General features: G+C 22.0%; 3 protein-coding genes across 24 annotated transcripts; 1 reads left to right on the forward strand and 2 right to left on the reverse strand.

Moving 5' to 3' along the window:
• The first annotated feature begins 1,527 nt into the window (after nt 1–1,527).
• Nucleotides 1,528–3,734, forward strand: LOC126907405 (PRADC1-like protein). Of its 2 annotated transcripts, none has more exons than XM_050688674.1 (5): nt 1,528–1,747; nt 1,829–1,971; nt 2,231–2,349; nt 2,417–2,535; nt 3,348–3,734. In XM_050688674.1, exons 1-5 carry the CDS (start codon nt 1,672–1,674, stop codon nt 3,353–3,355), a joined length of 465 nt encoding a protein of 154 aa, XP_050544631.1. In that variant the 5' UTR covers nt 1,528–1,671; the 3' UTR covers nt 3,356–3,734. The 2 variants fall into 2 exon arrangements, with proteins under 2 accessions (XP_050544631.1, XP_050544629.1); XM_050688672.1 differs by having other exon boundaries at nt 1,531–1,747; nt 2,417–2,584.
• A 1,013-nt stretch (nt 3,735–4,747) lies between these two features.
• LOC126907413 (polyadenylate-binding protein-interacting protein 2) lies at nt 4,748–9,018 on the reverse strand. The gene is made up of 5 exons (XM_050688683.1): nt 8,655–9,018; nt 7,361–7,544; nt 6,966–7,075; nt 6,820–6,907; nt 4,748–6,641 (listed from the first exon to the last, which is right to left on the reverse strand). The coding sequence occupies exons 2-5, from the start codon at nt 7,538–7,540 to the stop codon at nt 6,555–6,557; spliced, it is 465 nt and encodes a 154-aa protein (XP_050544640.1). The 5' UTR covers nt 7,541–7,544; nt 8,655–9,018; the 3' UTR covers nt 4,748–6,554.
• Nucleotides 9,019–9,621: 603 nt separating this feature from the next.
• On the reverse strand, nt 9,622–15,157 carry LOC126907401 (heterogeneous nuclear ribonucleoprotein 87F-like). Of its 21 annotated transcripts, none has more exons than XR_007704513.1 (14): nt 14,955–15,156; nt 14,732–14,880; nt 13,753–13,873; nt 13,482–13,689; nt 13,278–13,418; nt 12,994–13,113; nt 12,521–12,613; nt 12,389–12,437; nt 12,189–12,251; nt 11,501–11,740; nt 11,375–11,427; nt 10,817–10,960; nt 10,665–10,751; nt 9,622–10,023 (listed from the first exon to the last, which is right to left on the reverse strand). XR_007704513.1 is itself a non-coding variant. In XM_050688660.1 (9 exons), exons 1-8 carry the CDS (start codon nt 14,964–14,966, stop codon nt 12,391–12,393), a joined length of 888 nt encoding a protein of 295 aa, XP_050544617.1. In that variant the 5' UTR covers nt 14,967–15,156; the 3' UTR covers nt 11,919–12,247; nt 12,389–12,390. The 21 variants fall into 21 exon arrangements, 4 of the variants coding, with proteins under 4 accessions (XP_050544617.1, XP_050544616.1, XP_050544615.1 ...); XR_007704515.1 differs by having other exon boundaries at nt 11,358–11,427; XR_007704514.1 differs by having other exon boundaries at nt 11,488–11,740.
• Between the last annotated feature and the right edge of the window lie 460 nt (nt 15,158–15,617).

Raw genomic sequence — 15,617 nt, forward strand, 5'->3', positions numbered from 1 at the left:
CCACTTTAACAAGTTAAATATTGCTTAGTCAACTTTCTCATTAATAATATTTCATATATTGCCGAGTTAGGTTTGTTATTATAATAGATTTCTATTACAAAGTTAAATAATTTTACTTTGTTATTAATTAATTTTTTAACTATTTGGTGTGTTCTACTACTAATCTATAATATTCCAAACTTTTTACCAACATATAACTGCCAAAAAATCATTCCTAAAAAATTATTTTGGTTTTCACCTAAATATAACAATGGATTTTACATTTATAATCAATTTGAGTTGATTTTATAACGATTTTTTGATTGTTTTTTTTTTAATTAAAGTAAATCATTAATATTAAATAAGTTTTGAATATTTCAATTGTAGAACCTTTTTAAACAACAAGAGTTAAATAGAAATGATTACAATTATTTCTATTAAAATGATTTATTACGATAAAAATATAAAAATAAAAATAGTGATTTTAATGAAATTAATTAAAGAGATATTTAGGTATATAATATCACAATTCAAAGATAGTGTGATGAAGAATACCTCGAATAAATTTCATTAGAGCAATTCATAAAAATCATATAAGATCCTAGTAAAAATTTTCAAGATACACGTTTTTTAAATACTTTAAAATCAATAGATATGATCACATTTGTTTTAATTATGTATATCTCTATTATCAAATATTAAAATACCTCTGTAAAATAAATAATATTATGTATAAAATAACGTAACACTATTAACTATGATTCATATAAGATACATTATAGCTAACCATTATACATAAGAATTAATTAATTTAATTAGTATCAAAAAGTCTTATTTTTGCATCGGACTCAGCTATTATGAAAGATACAAGTGACTTACAAAATATATCCTACTAATCAGCTCAAATTGATAATGTAATATATAATAAATTATTACAGTAACTAATATAATCCTAAATTATTGAGTACATTCTTTATCGAACATAAATTTTAATTCAATTAAGTTTGATCATTCATTGGTAACAAAAAAACCTTTTTTGGCTTTTGCGCGAACATAATATGCTAGGACATTAATATATTGGTTTAATACAAAAATTGTTTAAAATGCATTACGTATTTGAAATATGTATACAAATATTTTAAATGTAAAAGTTAGTTTATTATTTTTGAAAAGTAATTTACCCATAATTATTTATTAAAATTAAGTAATTAAAAAAATATTCATTGAAAATATAATTCTTAAATTTAACTTTCTAAATTCCTAGAAAAATAAAAGGTTTGGTAATTAAAATAATTAAATAGATAATATTTTTGACAGAAACTAATGTAAAGAATCTATATTACAAATATTTGTAAAAAATACGATGATCAAAAATACAACAATATCTGCCAGTAGAAAAAATTCTAATTGATATTTATCAAAATCTTTTCAAATTAAAAACCGACATATATGAAGTTGACAATCTGATAACAGTTATCAAAGTGAATTCGTCAAGATTGATAAATTGTTTTTGCTATTGTTTTAAATTACTGGTAATTACACATGCGCATAAATTTATGTTGGTGATATTTACTAAATTATTCTTTGAAAAATTAATAATTTTTTTTACCAAATCGCAAAATAACACATAAGTGGTATGAATCTGCACGTCTTCAAATCAATTTTTTTGTTTTGTGTTAATTCTGATTAAATATGTTTTTAATTCAAAAATTAACAATTATTTTCAAACTCCTTACAGTTTTTTTTTTGACAGCCTTAAACTTATATTGTAATTACAATCAATTTTTTTTAATTTTAATAAATAAAAATAATATTAATAAAAAATTTCCTTATTTTAAAATATTTTTAGATACTATTGGTGATTTAACTGGAGGTATAGTTAATATAAAAGAGTTTGAATATGGTGATGATTTATTCTTTGAGATAATGTATCCTCCAGAATTACAATATACCTATCGCATAAGACCAGCAAAAGATATTGGTATTCCTTTTGTATGTATACAAAATTTTAACTCTTATTATTATATTATCTATTCAAATTATCTTATATTAAATCATTGTACTTTATTATGATCTAATCAATGATGTTTTCACAATAAACCTTTTTTTTTTTTATTAATTTTATACATAAATAATAAAAAAAATGTTATTGAGTATACCTACTGAGTATAAACATTCAATTTATATTATAGTAAGGATATTTATTTTGTAGATTATAAAATAAAATTTAACATAAAACTCATATTTTTAGCGTAAAGAGAATTTTCCTCCTGAAAATAATAAGCTGATACTTCCTGATCCTATTTATGGATGTCATAAACCAAAAAATGCTAGAGCAATTAAAGGAAAAGTAGCATTTGTGAAAAGAGGGTTTGTTATTTAAATTTTCTATATTAAATGAGAGATTGCTTACATGATATTTAATTAATTGTTATAGAGATTGCAGTTTCTTAAAAAAGACCCTAGTAATGGAATCATGTGGAGCAAAAGCTGTTATAATCACAGACAGTAATATTTATGATGATTCTGCTTATGTACATATGATAAATGATGACAGTGAGTTAAAAGCTAACATTCCTGCTGGATTTTTAGTTGGGAAATCTGGGTAACTATTTTTGTGTAATTTGTAAGCCCATATATTAAAAACTGAATGGTATGCGATATATTTGTTATAAAAATTTAACAATTCATCACAATTAACTTTTTGTTATGTAAATTTGTAATAATTTAAAACTATTAGTAGTAAAAAAATAAAACAATACTTATTTGTATACTTAATGTTACAAAATTAAATATTTCATAAAATATCTGGTAAAATGTGTATGTTCAAAGCTATTTTACTATGATCAAGTGTTAATTTTAATTGCATCCTAAATTCAAACAAATTTATTCTTTTCATCACTCTAGTTTATCTTAATTACTTACCAATTAAAATATTCTTTGTTATACTTACTTCAAATTATAGATTGTTATTTATCAGGGTCTGACTAAAAAAATTTGCGCCCCAGGGATCTCTTACATGTTAGGTCCTTTCTCCGCAGGAGTAGCTCCATAATCATAATTTAAAAAATTGCAGAAGGAAACAATATAAGTACTTATTTTTTTTGTTTTATGTAAAAAACTTAAATAAAGACATAATAATGCCGTGTTAAAATATATATGAAAATTAGGTTTATTATGTATTATAAAGATTCTGTCATAATACTGTCTATAATTATTATTATTATTTTCCTCTTCTTTTTTAATTAGTTTTCTACCATTATTTTATAATTATCAAAAAATTAAATATATTTTCTTTTTAAGTAATATGATTCAATTGAATAAAGTATTACATAGGTAATCATTTGACATAATTATTATTTTTCCAGTCATTTAATTCAATCAACTATGGCTGAATTAAAGTTAAAAGAACTGCCAATTTTTTTCCCACTCAATATGACATTTGTATCACTACATGAAATGAATCAACCGCCTTGGATCCCTATATAACTATTTAAGAACATTAATTAAAACTATTAGACTGAAAATCATTCAATCTTTACCATGAAAAATAGTTTTAAAGTTACTAAGTACATATTTATTGTTTAGATTATGAGATTTATCAAATATTTGTTACTATTTGTTCTTCTTTTTTAAATTTATTATTAGAAAAATGAGTTGAGTTTCAAACAAAGGTATTTTTGTAAATAAAATGTATATTCGTTTTTCAATAAGATATTTGTTATTATCATTAATAAATTGCTCAATTGTTCTTCTTTATGCATTTGACATTATATTGTTATTAATTAGACACCATATAAAACAGGGTATAAAGTTGCAATACAAAGAATCTTAATTATTTCTTATTAAATACATAAGTCTTGCAATGTTAGAAAATCACATTTTTTTAAAAATATGCACTATATCTAAAATAAATACCAGTGAATGCCTAATAAATTATAAATTTATTTTAAAAGAATATAAAATAATTTTACTAGAAAATGAATATTAAGTTGATAAAACTAAAGTAATTTCAATTTCTCGTACCCAGTTTTTAAATGTTAAAGTATATTGTTAACTTGATTACTAAATGCCTATATTTTTCTATTTATCTTCAGAAAAACAATGAATATCCACATACTTTTTACTAATTATGAAATTTGAAAAAAAATTGTTATTACATATATGTAATATAATAATAAATCTATCAAAACTGAAAAATTTCTTTTTTTAAATTTTAACTGAGTTTTGTAATCAAGCTAGATTATGATACAAGATTCTATTCAATATTTAGTTATAATTTATATTAAAATGCTAAGTATACCTTTGTTAAACATCTAATAAATGTATGTATTTTTAATCTTCAATTGATTTCTTTATTTCTTATTATACTATAAGACTTTAAAGTAAAAAGTACTATTTTAAAATATCATGATTTAGCCAAGAAATAGGTATAAATATGATTTTATTGTTTACTTGTAACTAAAGTATGATAATTAAAGCCATCTAATTTACTTTATCTGGTTATTTCATGTATTAGTTATCAACAGCTATTTAAGACCAGTGTGACATAAGCAATAACAAATATATACTGTTGTATACGACATAACACATAACTACACTTGAGTAGTACCAAAATTTATTCATTTTTTATAATTTTGTTTGATAAGTTACTTATAAGTTTTTGAATAAGGCTTTAAAAATGTAATAAAAATTACATTTTATCTTTCTAATTTTTAATAAGCACATATTTTTATAACTTTAAACTACAGGTAATGAACAAACTAAATGACAACTTATCACAACTTTACTTTATTTAAATAAATGAACCATATTAATTATAATGAATATAATAATTGAAGTTTGATTCAATTCATATTTCGCATGCATATAAAAGAATAGTGTAAATAATTAAAAATTAAATCATCAGCTTAACATCAAACAACACTAATAAAGTGTAATGTAAATCCCAGTAAATTTTTTTACATGAATGCATAACAATGAAGTTTTATTTACTTTAAAATAAAATTGTTTACGCTATTAGTAAAAGATAACTATTGTATCATGTAGCAACATAATTTAGAAATTTAAATTGTTAGTAAATGTATAAATATATATACTCAAATCGACATTTAAAATAATTTTTTAAGTTCCAAAAACTATAAGCTATTTATAATTAATGCACAGAATACGGATAACTTATGAGACTTATTTCACTTTAGGAAAATAAGAAAAATGTAGCTGAATACATAGAAGAAATAAAATGTATTTACAAAAAAAAAAAATAGAAAAACATGTATGCACAAAGTTAATTATGAATTTTCCAGTTTATATTATTGAAAATATTTAGAAAGTTAAACTAACCTAAATACCAAGTATATGTAATTCCCATAACCGTATTTAATAACCATGAATTCATCCAATATTTTCATAGTTGGAGTTTTATTGATATTATAATATATTGAATTTTAACTTTAATTTTTAAACCAACTCAAACTTAAATTATATAAAATTTTACAAGCATAACATATAACCAATCAAGCCATTTCCAATAATTTAACTAGAAAAACGTACAATAATATTTATACAAATATAGATAGACACATTTTATAAAAATATTCCATATTATATCACTAAATAGTCAATTATGTTATTATTATTATTATTTAAGATTCATATTTAACAAATTAATGTACACATGATAAAAAAAAATAAAACGGAGAGTAAATATTTAGAAGTCATTTTTGATTCGAAAATTACAAAACTATTGTAAAAAAATTTAAATACTATCATTAAACAGTTTAATTTTTATTTTTAAATAAAATATTGGATATATTAGTTAACTAAAAAAAAAGGAAAAATAATTGGTTACAGTGTAATAAAATTATTATTCAGAAATATTCTTATTGTGTTAAAGCAAATTAATTTTGTTTAGAGTTTTATTTAAGCATATTGCATAAAACATAACAGTTGGACAAAAAATTGACTTTTTCTAATACTTTATCATAATAAAAGTGATTTAAAAATCTATTTATCTTCCATACATCAAAAACTAATTTACATAATTGTAAAGTACCACAGTAAAATAAAAAAAAAATTATCCACACTTCATTCATTACAACATGATCCTTTACTATTGGTTGCTTAAGATAATATTTTTAAATATAAAGTAGAACTTAAAATATAACTTAGCTAATTTAATCAATATCAGAATCAATAACTATGAACAAGTTGAAACTTATAACAATTCTTAGTATGATTAACAAATATCTATAAAACTTTAAATGGATTTCTAGGTATTAAAATAAATTTATTTTAAAGTATACTAAAAATAAGTATTCTGTAAAACCATATTAAAAATATATCTATTTAAATAAATATAAAATTAATGTTTTCACATAAGTCATTAATTTTAAATGTTAAATTTTAAAGTGTAGTATAGAAGTGTTATGAGTATAATGATGATTATAAAAAACCTCATCACAGCCATTTTTTGTTAACATTTTTTTCATTTCATGAAAATATATTTAGCGATAGTGAATAGTAGATTCTCATTTTAATATTGTAAAGTTATGTTCTTAGAATAATTTTACATATTATGATGGACTTGCTACTACCACTGATGAATTATTCAGTGATCTAGTGCCTGGTACAAATTCTGCTGCATCTGGATTGAGAGTACTCTAAAAAAGTAAAGAAAAAAGTAACTTTTTGTTTTTTAATTATAAATAATTTATTAAAATAATATAAAATTTACTTATATATTAGTGACTATAACATTTGTTAATTAATTTTTTAAGTTGTTAATTAAAATTTAACTTAATATTAGATGAAATAAATTAAGTTATCATAATAACTTACTGTTGATTGTCTTGGCTGTTCAACATTATTACATGAATTTAAACTCATTCTTTCAATTCTGTTAATCATTGAACTGCTAGATCCGTTTCTATAATAGTTAAGTTAATTAAAAATTTTTATATTTCAAGAAGAAAATTCATACTCACGTTTGCGCATCACCATTAGCACTTCCGCCATTAGATTTACTGTGCTCATCATCTAACATAGCTTCCAAACATTCTTTCATTAATTCTTTTTCTTCTAATTCTTTCATGACCTATAAATTGAACATAATAGTTTTACATTTTTTTTTAATTAAATTATTTTTCTTAAACAAATTTTCCATTTTCTAACCCAAATAGAAAATTTATAATTAAGTTTTCAACAAATAAAGTAAATGATTAAATAGTCAAATACTTCATACCTTTTCAATGTTTTAAATAATTTAAAACAACTTAAAAAATTTGAGATATGAACAATGATAATTTAAAATTTTAATTAATGAAGTTTTTTTAAATAAAATCTTTCAATTTAATAATAGAATTGCGTTATTATATATTACCTGTAAATCAAATTCTTCTTGATTTTCCATCCACATATATTCAGAAAAATCACCATCTCTGGTAGGTTGGTCAACTGAATCTGAGTTAGAATCTGCATCGTAAGGATTACTATCATTGTCATCATCATTGACAGTGTTATCGTTATTTTGTTCTTTGGATTCTTCTTTGGGTACCTTCATTTTTCTAATTAAAATCATGAGTTTTATTTTAAATGTAAAAAATAATAAAAAAAAATAGCATTTGATATTAATAAGTAATTTAGTAATTAAGTGCGAAATTTATTAAACTAACAAATTAAATTAAAAATAAATATTTTAACTCATTATTTTATTGTTTAGTTGAGTTAACTCTGTAAACACAGAAAAAAAAAGGAAAGTTAATTTATTGTTAACAAAAAAAAATTGAATTTTAATTATTAAAACACCATGTTATTGAAAAGTACAACAATACTTTCAAATAATCCACTTTTTCACTAGTTTAGTAACTTAAATTTTAACATATTTAGTCACCAAAATCTCAATTTTCAAAAAAAAAAAAAATTGATTTTCCTTGTTTATTCAGTGTACCCTTTATATATATTTAATGTAACTATAATGAAATATATGTCCAAGGATATTTTTATTATTTTGATGCCATAATATCACAAAAAAAATTCTACAGATTTTTAACTGATATATTTGTTTAAGTAATATACTTATAAAACATACTTTAAATACTCAAATACTATAGAGAATATTTGTTATTTTACAATATATCATTTAAAGAGTGAAATTCAAAATATTTTAACTTATAATTAGATTAACAATAAATACTCAAAGGAAGTACTTATCAAAAAAACATCTATTTCGAAAATTAAAGCACAAGAATTATCAATTAAAAAAAAAAATTATTCAAAACTTGACCTACCTACTTATTTAATACTTAAAATATCTTAACTTAGCATATAAAACTATCTATAGGGAAACTAAATTTCCATTAAAAGTATTCAAAAAAATGCTTTAAAATTGAATTTTTAATAACTCAAATTTGTTAAGTAATCTTAATTAAAATTTAGAACAAATGATATATTATATTAAAATTATAAAATAATAAAATATCAAAATGTTAATAGAAAAAATATTATGGAATTTATTGGTTGTTTTGCAATGGTCATTCCTTTCACATTGCCCTAGTTTTTAAGTTATCAACACAAGTATACATACGTAAGAAGTTTAATGGCAATTAATTTATTTTTTAACCAACCACATATTATTAATAAAAATAAAAAATTGTTTAAAAAACTTTAATACTAACCTATTAAAACTCAAACAGAACCTCCAAAAAAATTAACCAGACTTAACGCACGCGTGTGTATCAATATACGCTGATACACACTCTGAACACGTTTTTCTTCTCAGCACTTGAATATTACAATATCGAAACAAACAACAATAGAAATATTTTAAGATATCTGTGTCAACGATTGAAGATCCGCACAATCGCGTAAGTTAAATAAACGTAACGCGTAAAATGAAAGGTGAACGAGAAATATTCGTAAAGACAGAAAACACTTTACAGTACAACACAAAACGCACAGAAATAGAAAATAACAATATTTAAGAAGGGGCGACCACTGCTCTGTTGGAGCTTGCCAGCGACCGACGACGTTTTGCTGTGCGCCCGCGTGTTACAGTGTCGTCAAATCAGTTGAGTACACAGCGACATCTATGTCAATACACTACTAAATTGTTGTACCGCCATTATTTAAACATTTGATTTTTAGTTTACATTCTAATGAGTAATCCGTAATAAGATAGAATGATATTTTAAGATAGTATTATATTTTATCTTAATAAAAAAACATTTTTTAAAAAGGCTAATAAAATTACACTGTTTTGTTTTATGGATTATATTACATTTACAGTGTAATTATGTCATTGGACTCAAATGAAAGATTGTTAGACAATTTAAAATAAAATTATCTTATGAATTATTTGATTTTGTGCTTTTTAAATAATTAAGTTAATTTATAAGATTTTACAGTTTTATGAGCAGTAGTATATTTGCGGGGAGACCATACTATTCATTGATCTAAAATCACATTAATGAAGAGAGTAAATGGATGAAACTCCTTACTACTTTACATTTTGATAGCTATCTGAACACATTTCTATAAAAATTTTTGAAGTACACTACTGATTATGGTATCTGTTTCTGTGTTATGTAAAGCTTTGGTTAAAAAAAAGTGTTATTGAAATTAATAAAGTCAATACAATAAAAGAAAATTTGGATAATTTTTATTTTAGGAACTGGAACAACAAATTCCATACAAATATATAGCTGTAATATAATATAGCCGTTTAGAATATTAGTAAAATAAATAAAAAAACAAATTATCTGCTTTTATTATCATTAGAAAATACCTGAAAATGTACTAACAATTCAAATTATTTTTTTATATAAAAATTACTTATATCTAATTAATTAATATGGCAACAATAATAGTTTTAGAAGTTAAAATGTGAACATAACTTTAAGTACATTTATAATTTCTTCAACATTTTTTTTCTAATGAATTAAATACTATCCATCCAGTTTTCAGCATAAGAATTTATATAAACATCAGCCTTCTTTAGAATTGTAATATTTTAAGTAACTGTACACTGTTAATTATTGAATTAACCTGTTAAAAAAACAAACATATAGTAAAAAACTAAGCACATATCAATTTTAGCCAACTTCAAATAAGATGAGAGATAAAGCAAGAGAGAAAAAATCATGTACACAGGAACACCCAGCTTGTTCTAACAACTTTAATATCTTTTAAAATTAAATTAGAAATTTAACTTCAAAATAAAACACTTATAGGCTCTAATAATGATATAACAAATATTATATTTATAACTTAACAAACAAAATTAAATTTTTTAAATTTTCATGGTATATAAAAAAAATGTTTAAATGGCCATTTTTCAAAGTAAAATTAGTAAAATAATTTAGTAATAAAGTTTATTTGTTAATATTAAGAGGATAAATTTCAATACCATTTTAAAGTTTGTAAAAACTCAGATTTTTTTGCATATTTTATACCTTATCAAAACTAGCAACATTTATAAAATGACAAAAGTAAATTTAACTTAACACACTAAATATTGATTGTAGGTAAACAATATTTTCTGTCAAAATTATCTTAGCTAATAATTGAGGACAAAAAAATAATGAACCAAGTATTTAAGTTGTATTAACAAGATAGGCTACCTTGTTTTTAATTTTTACCCAGGGTTTTAATTTTTAATTTACAAATTATCAATTAAAAATATGTACTTATTTAAACATCATCTTGTAAGTTAAAAAAACAAAAGCCATGCAATGTTCTGTGAATTAGTATCTTGTTAAGTATGTTACATTCATCTAAGATAAACCCAAATTTAAAATTTAATATTGATTTTTATGAAAAGGATAAACAAAGTACAAACCATATAAATTGTTGATAAAATCAACATAATTTGTATTCTAATTGATCATTGAAACTTAATTTTTAAAAATTTCAAGTTTCCAAAACTTAGATTAACTGAATTTTGATTTAATTCAATACAATCAATGCTTATTTTATTCCATATCTAAACAAAAAAGAATTATTATTTTTAATAGATGAAATTTTAATATCAATTAGGCTTAGAAAATTACTTTCAAGTACTATGGATATATTTCTACTATAAATTAATAAATAGTTAAGTCAGTTTTTCTGACTTCACTCATTTATTCTTAAAAAATATACAAATATATATGATTTAATCAGATCAAAATTCAAATTTTATTACTAATCGTTTAAGACTTTTTAATCAAATAATTTTTACTGTCAATTTTAATATAATAACATCCCTATTTTATAATTCCAATAATACCCAACAATAAAAAAATATATATTACTTAGATAAACATAATGAATTATTAAATTTTTGTATGGTTGTAATCGTTTGTTAATTAAAAATAAATCACTAATAATAAAGTAATTACATAATAATTTTATATACCAAATGTATAATAAATATTTTTCAACTCTAGATTCATTAACTATGTTATTTTTCTGAAAATGAATAATTAATTATAAAAGATTAGTAATTATTGTGTTAAAAGGCAGACCTACCTAAATCACTTACTATCATTGAACTGGTAGCCTACGTCCTACGCTGTTGATAGAAGCCTCAAAATTGTGATTCTGCATTAAAAACCTAACAACTCAATAGCTTATAAGCTATAAGAATAATTTTTAATCTATAGATATCAAAATTATATTTAAAATCAGATAGGTCTATGAAAATGAAATTAAGGTAGAATTTTAGACAAAACAATAGTGTACACTACTTACAATGTTATTCCTTTGAAATATGAAACTATACCTAATTACAATTTAATATTCAAAATAATCAAATACTACTTGAAATCACTATTTAAAATTTTTCTTGTAAATTTAGTCATAAAACTTTAAAAAAATCTATTTCACATTTTTAATAAATTCCTGTTGTCAGGAAAATAGTTTAATTTATTAAAATAATAATAAACATTGAAGTATATTATTACATAGAAATATACACCTATAACGAAATATAACAAATTTCCATCAATGAATTGTTAAAAAAAAATGCATTGGAAAAAAAACTATAATGATTAGTCAAAAATAAAAAATAAAATAAAATTTTTTTTAAAACTTATTTATCCTAAATTTTAAACCATAACACTTAAAACAACTAGCATTATCATTTTTTAGTAACTTGAAAAGGTATTTAAATTCAACATAATATGTAGATCAGATTAATAATAATTTTGACAAAATTTCATTTGAAATACCCAAAAGTTGATGAAGAAAAATTTTGATAGTTATTGATTCCTAGTCTGGCTTCAGCAATCTGCCTAACAAGATAGAAAAACACAATCATTATCCATTAATATAATAGTAATCTTTCAAAATATTTAATATATACCAAAAGTCATCATTTATTTATCTTAGTAATATAGTGTAGCTTAAAATATATTAGCATGATACTAACATTTAATATCTTCCTCTTGAATTTTGATGAAAATTACCACCACCACCTCCTACATATAAATATAACATATAATATTATATTTTGAATAATACAACAATGCTTAAATAATGTGAGAATAAGATAATATACTACGACCTGTGTGGTATGGCGTTGCTCTATTATTTCCAAAGTTTCCTCGCATTGGACCACCACCATAACCACTATGATTACCACCCCAATTACCACCTATTATTTAAATAAAATTCTATAAATTACAAAATATCACTTTATTTAGTACTTTTCTATTTCTTTGAAAATCAATGTACATCATACTAGTTATTCTCATAACAGAGTGATCAATAACAAGTACAATAAACAATAACTTTGTACTTTGACAGTTATAAAACAACAAATTTACCATGCTCTAATTAAAATTTTTATTATAATTAAAGTAAGATAAAATAATAACAATAATTATATGTAAAAATAATCAATAATATAAAAAAAGTAAAAATATATGAATAAATTAATGATTATCAAGAAAACAGGAGTGATACAATTGTTTAATAAAATAATTTCCCCTTATTAAAGTTAACAATAAATAACCAATAATTTTTAACACTTACCTCCATTTCCCCAACCGCCATGACTACCTTGGCCACCCCAAGAATTATTCCAACCTTGAGGACCACCTTGAGCCCATCCACCACCATAGCCATTTCCATTACCTCCTCCAAAACTACCACCTAGAAAAAATAATTTAAGAATTATTCTGATTAATAATATAACAATTTATAAAAAGAAATGAATTTATAAAAATCCATAGTACATTGTATTTTACAAGATTAAATTTATTGCATATTTCAATTAATAAATAACATGCATTCTGATTTAAAATTTTACTACTTACCCCAATTGTTAGGTCCTCCCCAATTCTGACCTCTACTAGCACCTCTTGCACCTCTTCTTCCTCTAGAAGCTGATGCTACATCTTTACTAACAGCTTTCTTCACCTCTAATTTATTATTAGCAACTTGATGACTTTTAATCACTATTGTGTAATATAAAATTGAAATATATTTTTAAGTTATCAAAAAGACAATAAGTAACATACAAACTACTTTGTCAACAGAATCAGAGTCATCAAATTCAATAAAACCAAAACCTTTACGCTGTCCTGTTTCTTTATCAGTCACAATTTGAACATTTAATATATTACCATATTGGCCAAAATATTCTCGAAGCTCTTCTTCAGTTTGTTCTTTAATACCAGACATAAACATTTTTTTTACTGTCCATGCTATATCAGGTTTATCAATATCCTATAGTTATGAAAAGAGATTTAGATTTAATATTAAGTGAAAATTAATCTAAATTAATATTACATCTCGTGGAACGGCACGCTTTGTTTCTACTTCCCTTCCATCAATTTTATGAGGTCTATTAGCCATTGCGTCATCTACCATGGTCGCTTTTGAATAAGTTATAAAACCAAATCCTCTTGATCTAGATAAGTATAATTAATTAAAATATATAAATATTAATATTTAACCTTCAACAATAAACCACATTTACCGTTGTATGCTTCTAAATGGGTGAATATTTAGACATTCTTATAGCAATGAAAAACTTGTCCAAATTTAAAAACAATGGGAATTATTAAATTAAACTTTCTCTTATATAAATCAAATCAACTATTATTTAAAGTTTGTGAAACAAAACCAACTATTGAAATGTTTATATAAAATAAATAGGACATAACTTATTTTATTATTAGATAATTACTTTTAATGAGCAAAATTTAAGGCAATTCAATTATCTTAATTAAATTTTTCCTTATTTATCTTAAATAAGGAATAAAAATAAACTAGGGATATTATAATTCATTTATTTACTAATTATATTTTAATTTTTTCAATTTGTATTTCCTAAGATTTTTAACAATAATTATAAATTAATAATATCATGAACAACAAAGGTATATATAACTTATACTTATTAAAAAACTTTAGTAATCTTAAAACTATTTGAAACATAGACCTCTATAAATGCTTAAGGACTTGAATTCAACATATTATTCTAAACTAATCAACAATGATTCCCTTAATTTTGTATTTATATTGATGACATTACTTAATAATGAATGTACTTTGGTGAATTGTACTATGAATCAGCGAAAAAAATGAGAGAAAATTTTATATTTTTAGGAATTTTTAAGGAAAATTTATATTTGATTTAATTTAATTATAATTATCAAATGACACAACTGTTAAAGTTGTATACTGACTAGTTTAATAAATATAAAAGAAGTATCGTTATCTCCGCATTATTTATACAACTATGTTTTTGATACTGGAAACTAACCTTTTAGTAACAGGATCTTTCATAACAACCACATCAACAATTTCACCCCATTTTTCAAAAAATTCTTTCAATGAATCATTTGTAGTTGTATAATTCAAACCACCAATAAATAATTTTCTAAATTGCTCAGGTTCATCTATATTTTCATTCTACAAAAAAAAAACATTTGAAATAAATATTTTTTAAAGAAATATTTACTGTCAAATAAACGAAAACAATTTACCGTCATACTCATTATTAAAAATATTATAGTATAAAATAAACACGTTTATGGGAGATGTAACTTCATTTACAAAATTTAGATAAGTCCGCTACCGTTAGAAAAATTACTTAAATTTTGTAAGAAAATACTGTTGGGTTTAGTAACAACAACACCCAAACAAAACGCGACACGAATTGAATTTGGTTAATAGCACAGGCGCATATCATTGATAGCACAATAATTATCTACATAATGGCCGGTAAAATATAAATTGTCAACGTGCTGCAATTATTTTTCATGGACAAGTTAAATAATTTTTTTAAAAAATAATAATTTTATTTTTAGTGATGTTAATTATAATTATAGTATTGTTTGAAAATAATTTTTAATGAATGCAATTTTCATTGAATAAAAATTTAAGATTAAAGCATATATCTAATTGATAATTATTTGAATATATCAATAAATCTTATTTGTTTGGAATTAAGATTATTAAATACTCAGAGCCAGATTAAATAATGATCTCGACTGCAGTCTTTCTTATAAAATTTACATTTTTTATTTATGTAATTCTTAGAATTTTTCCCGTAATAAAATATTGACTCATTAAGTGCTATGAATTATTAAAAAAACAATTTATATTGATTAATTTTTTAAAATAATTGTATTATTTGAGAAAAGTTC

Source organism: Daktulosphaira vitifoliae, unplaced genomic scaffold, assembly GCF_025091365.1.
Source record: "Daktulosphaira vitifoliae isolate Bord-2020 unplaced genomic scaffold, ASM2509136v1 Scaffold_5, whole genome shotgun sequence".
NCBI classification, from domain to species: domain Eukaryota; kingdom Metazoa; phylum Arthropoda; class Insecta; order Hemiptera; family Phylloxeridae; genus Daktulosphaira; species Daktulosphaira vitifoliae.

Excerpts from the sequence above, each read along its gene's own strand:
- LOC126907401 (XM_050688658.1), bottom strand. Across the intron at positions 13,874-14,731 it reads AAAGATCCTGTTACTAAAAG|ATCAAGAGGATTTGGTTTTA; the intron begins GTTAGTTTCCAG and ends ATACTTATCTAG. Across the intron at positions 13,690-13,752 it reads AGCGTGCCGTTCCACGAGAT|GATATTGATAAACCTGATAT; the intron begins GTAATATTAATT and ends TCATAACTATAG.
- LOC126907405 (XM_050688672.1), top strand. The coding sequence starts at position 1,672 with ATGTTTTTAATTCAAAAATTAACAATTATTTTCAAACTCCTTACAGTT. Across the intron at positions 2,350-2,416 it reads GTAGCATTTGTGAAAAGAGG|AGATTGCAGTTTCTTAAAAA; the intron begins GTTTGTTATTTA and ends TAATTGTTATAG. Across the intron at positions 2,585-3,347 it reads TTTTTAGTTGGGAAATCTGG|TCATTTAATTCAATCAACTA; the intron begins GTAACTATTTTT and ends TTATTTTTCCAG.
- LOC126907413 (XM_050688683.1), bottom strand. The coding sequence starts at position 7,540 with ATGAAGGTACCCAAAGAAGAATCCAAAGAACAAAATAACGATAACACT. Across the intron at positions 7,076-7,360 it reads AAGAAGAATTTGATTTACAG|GTCATGAAAGAATTAGAAGA; the intron begins GTAATATATAAT and ends TTCAATTTATAG. Across the intron at positions 6,908-6,965 it reads GCTAATGGTGATGCGCAAAC|AAACGGATCTAGCAGTTCAA; the intron begins GTGAGTATGAAT and ends TAACTATTATAG.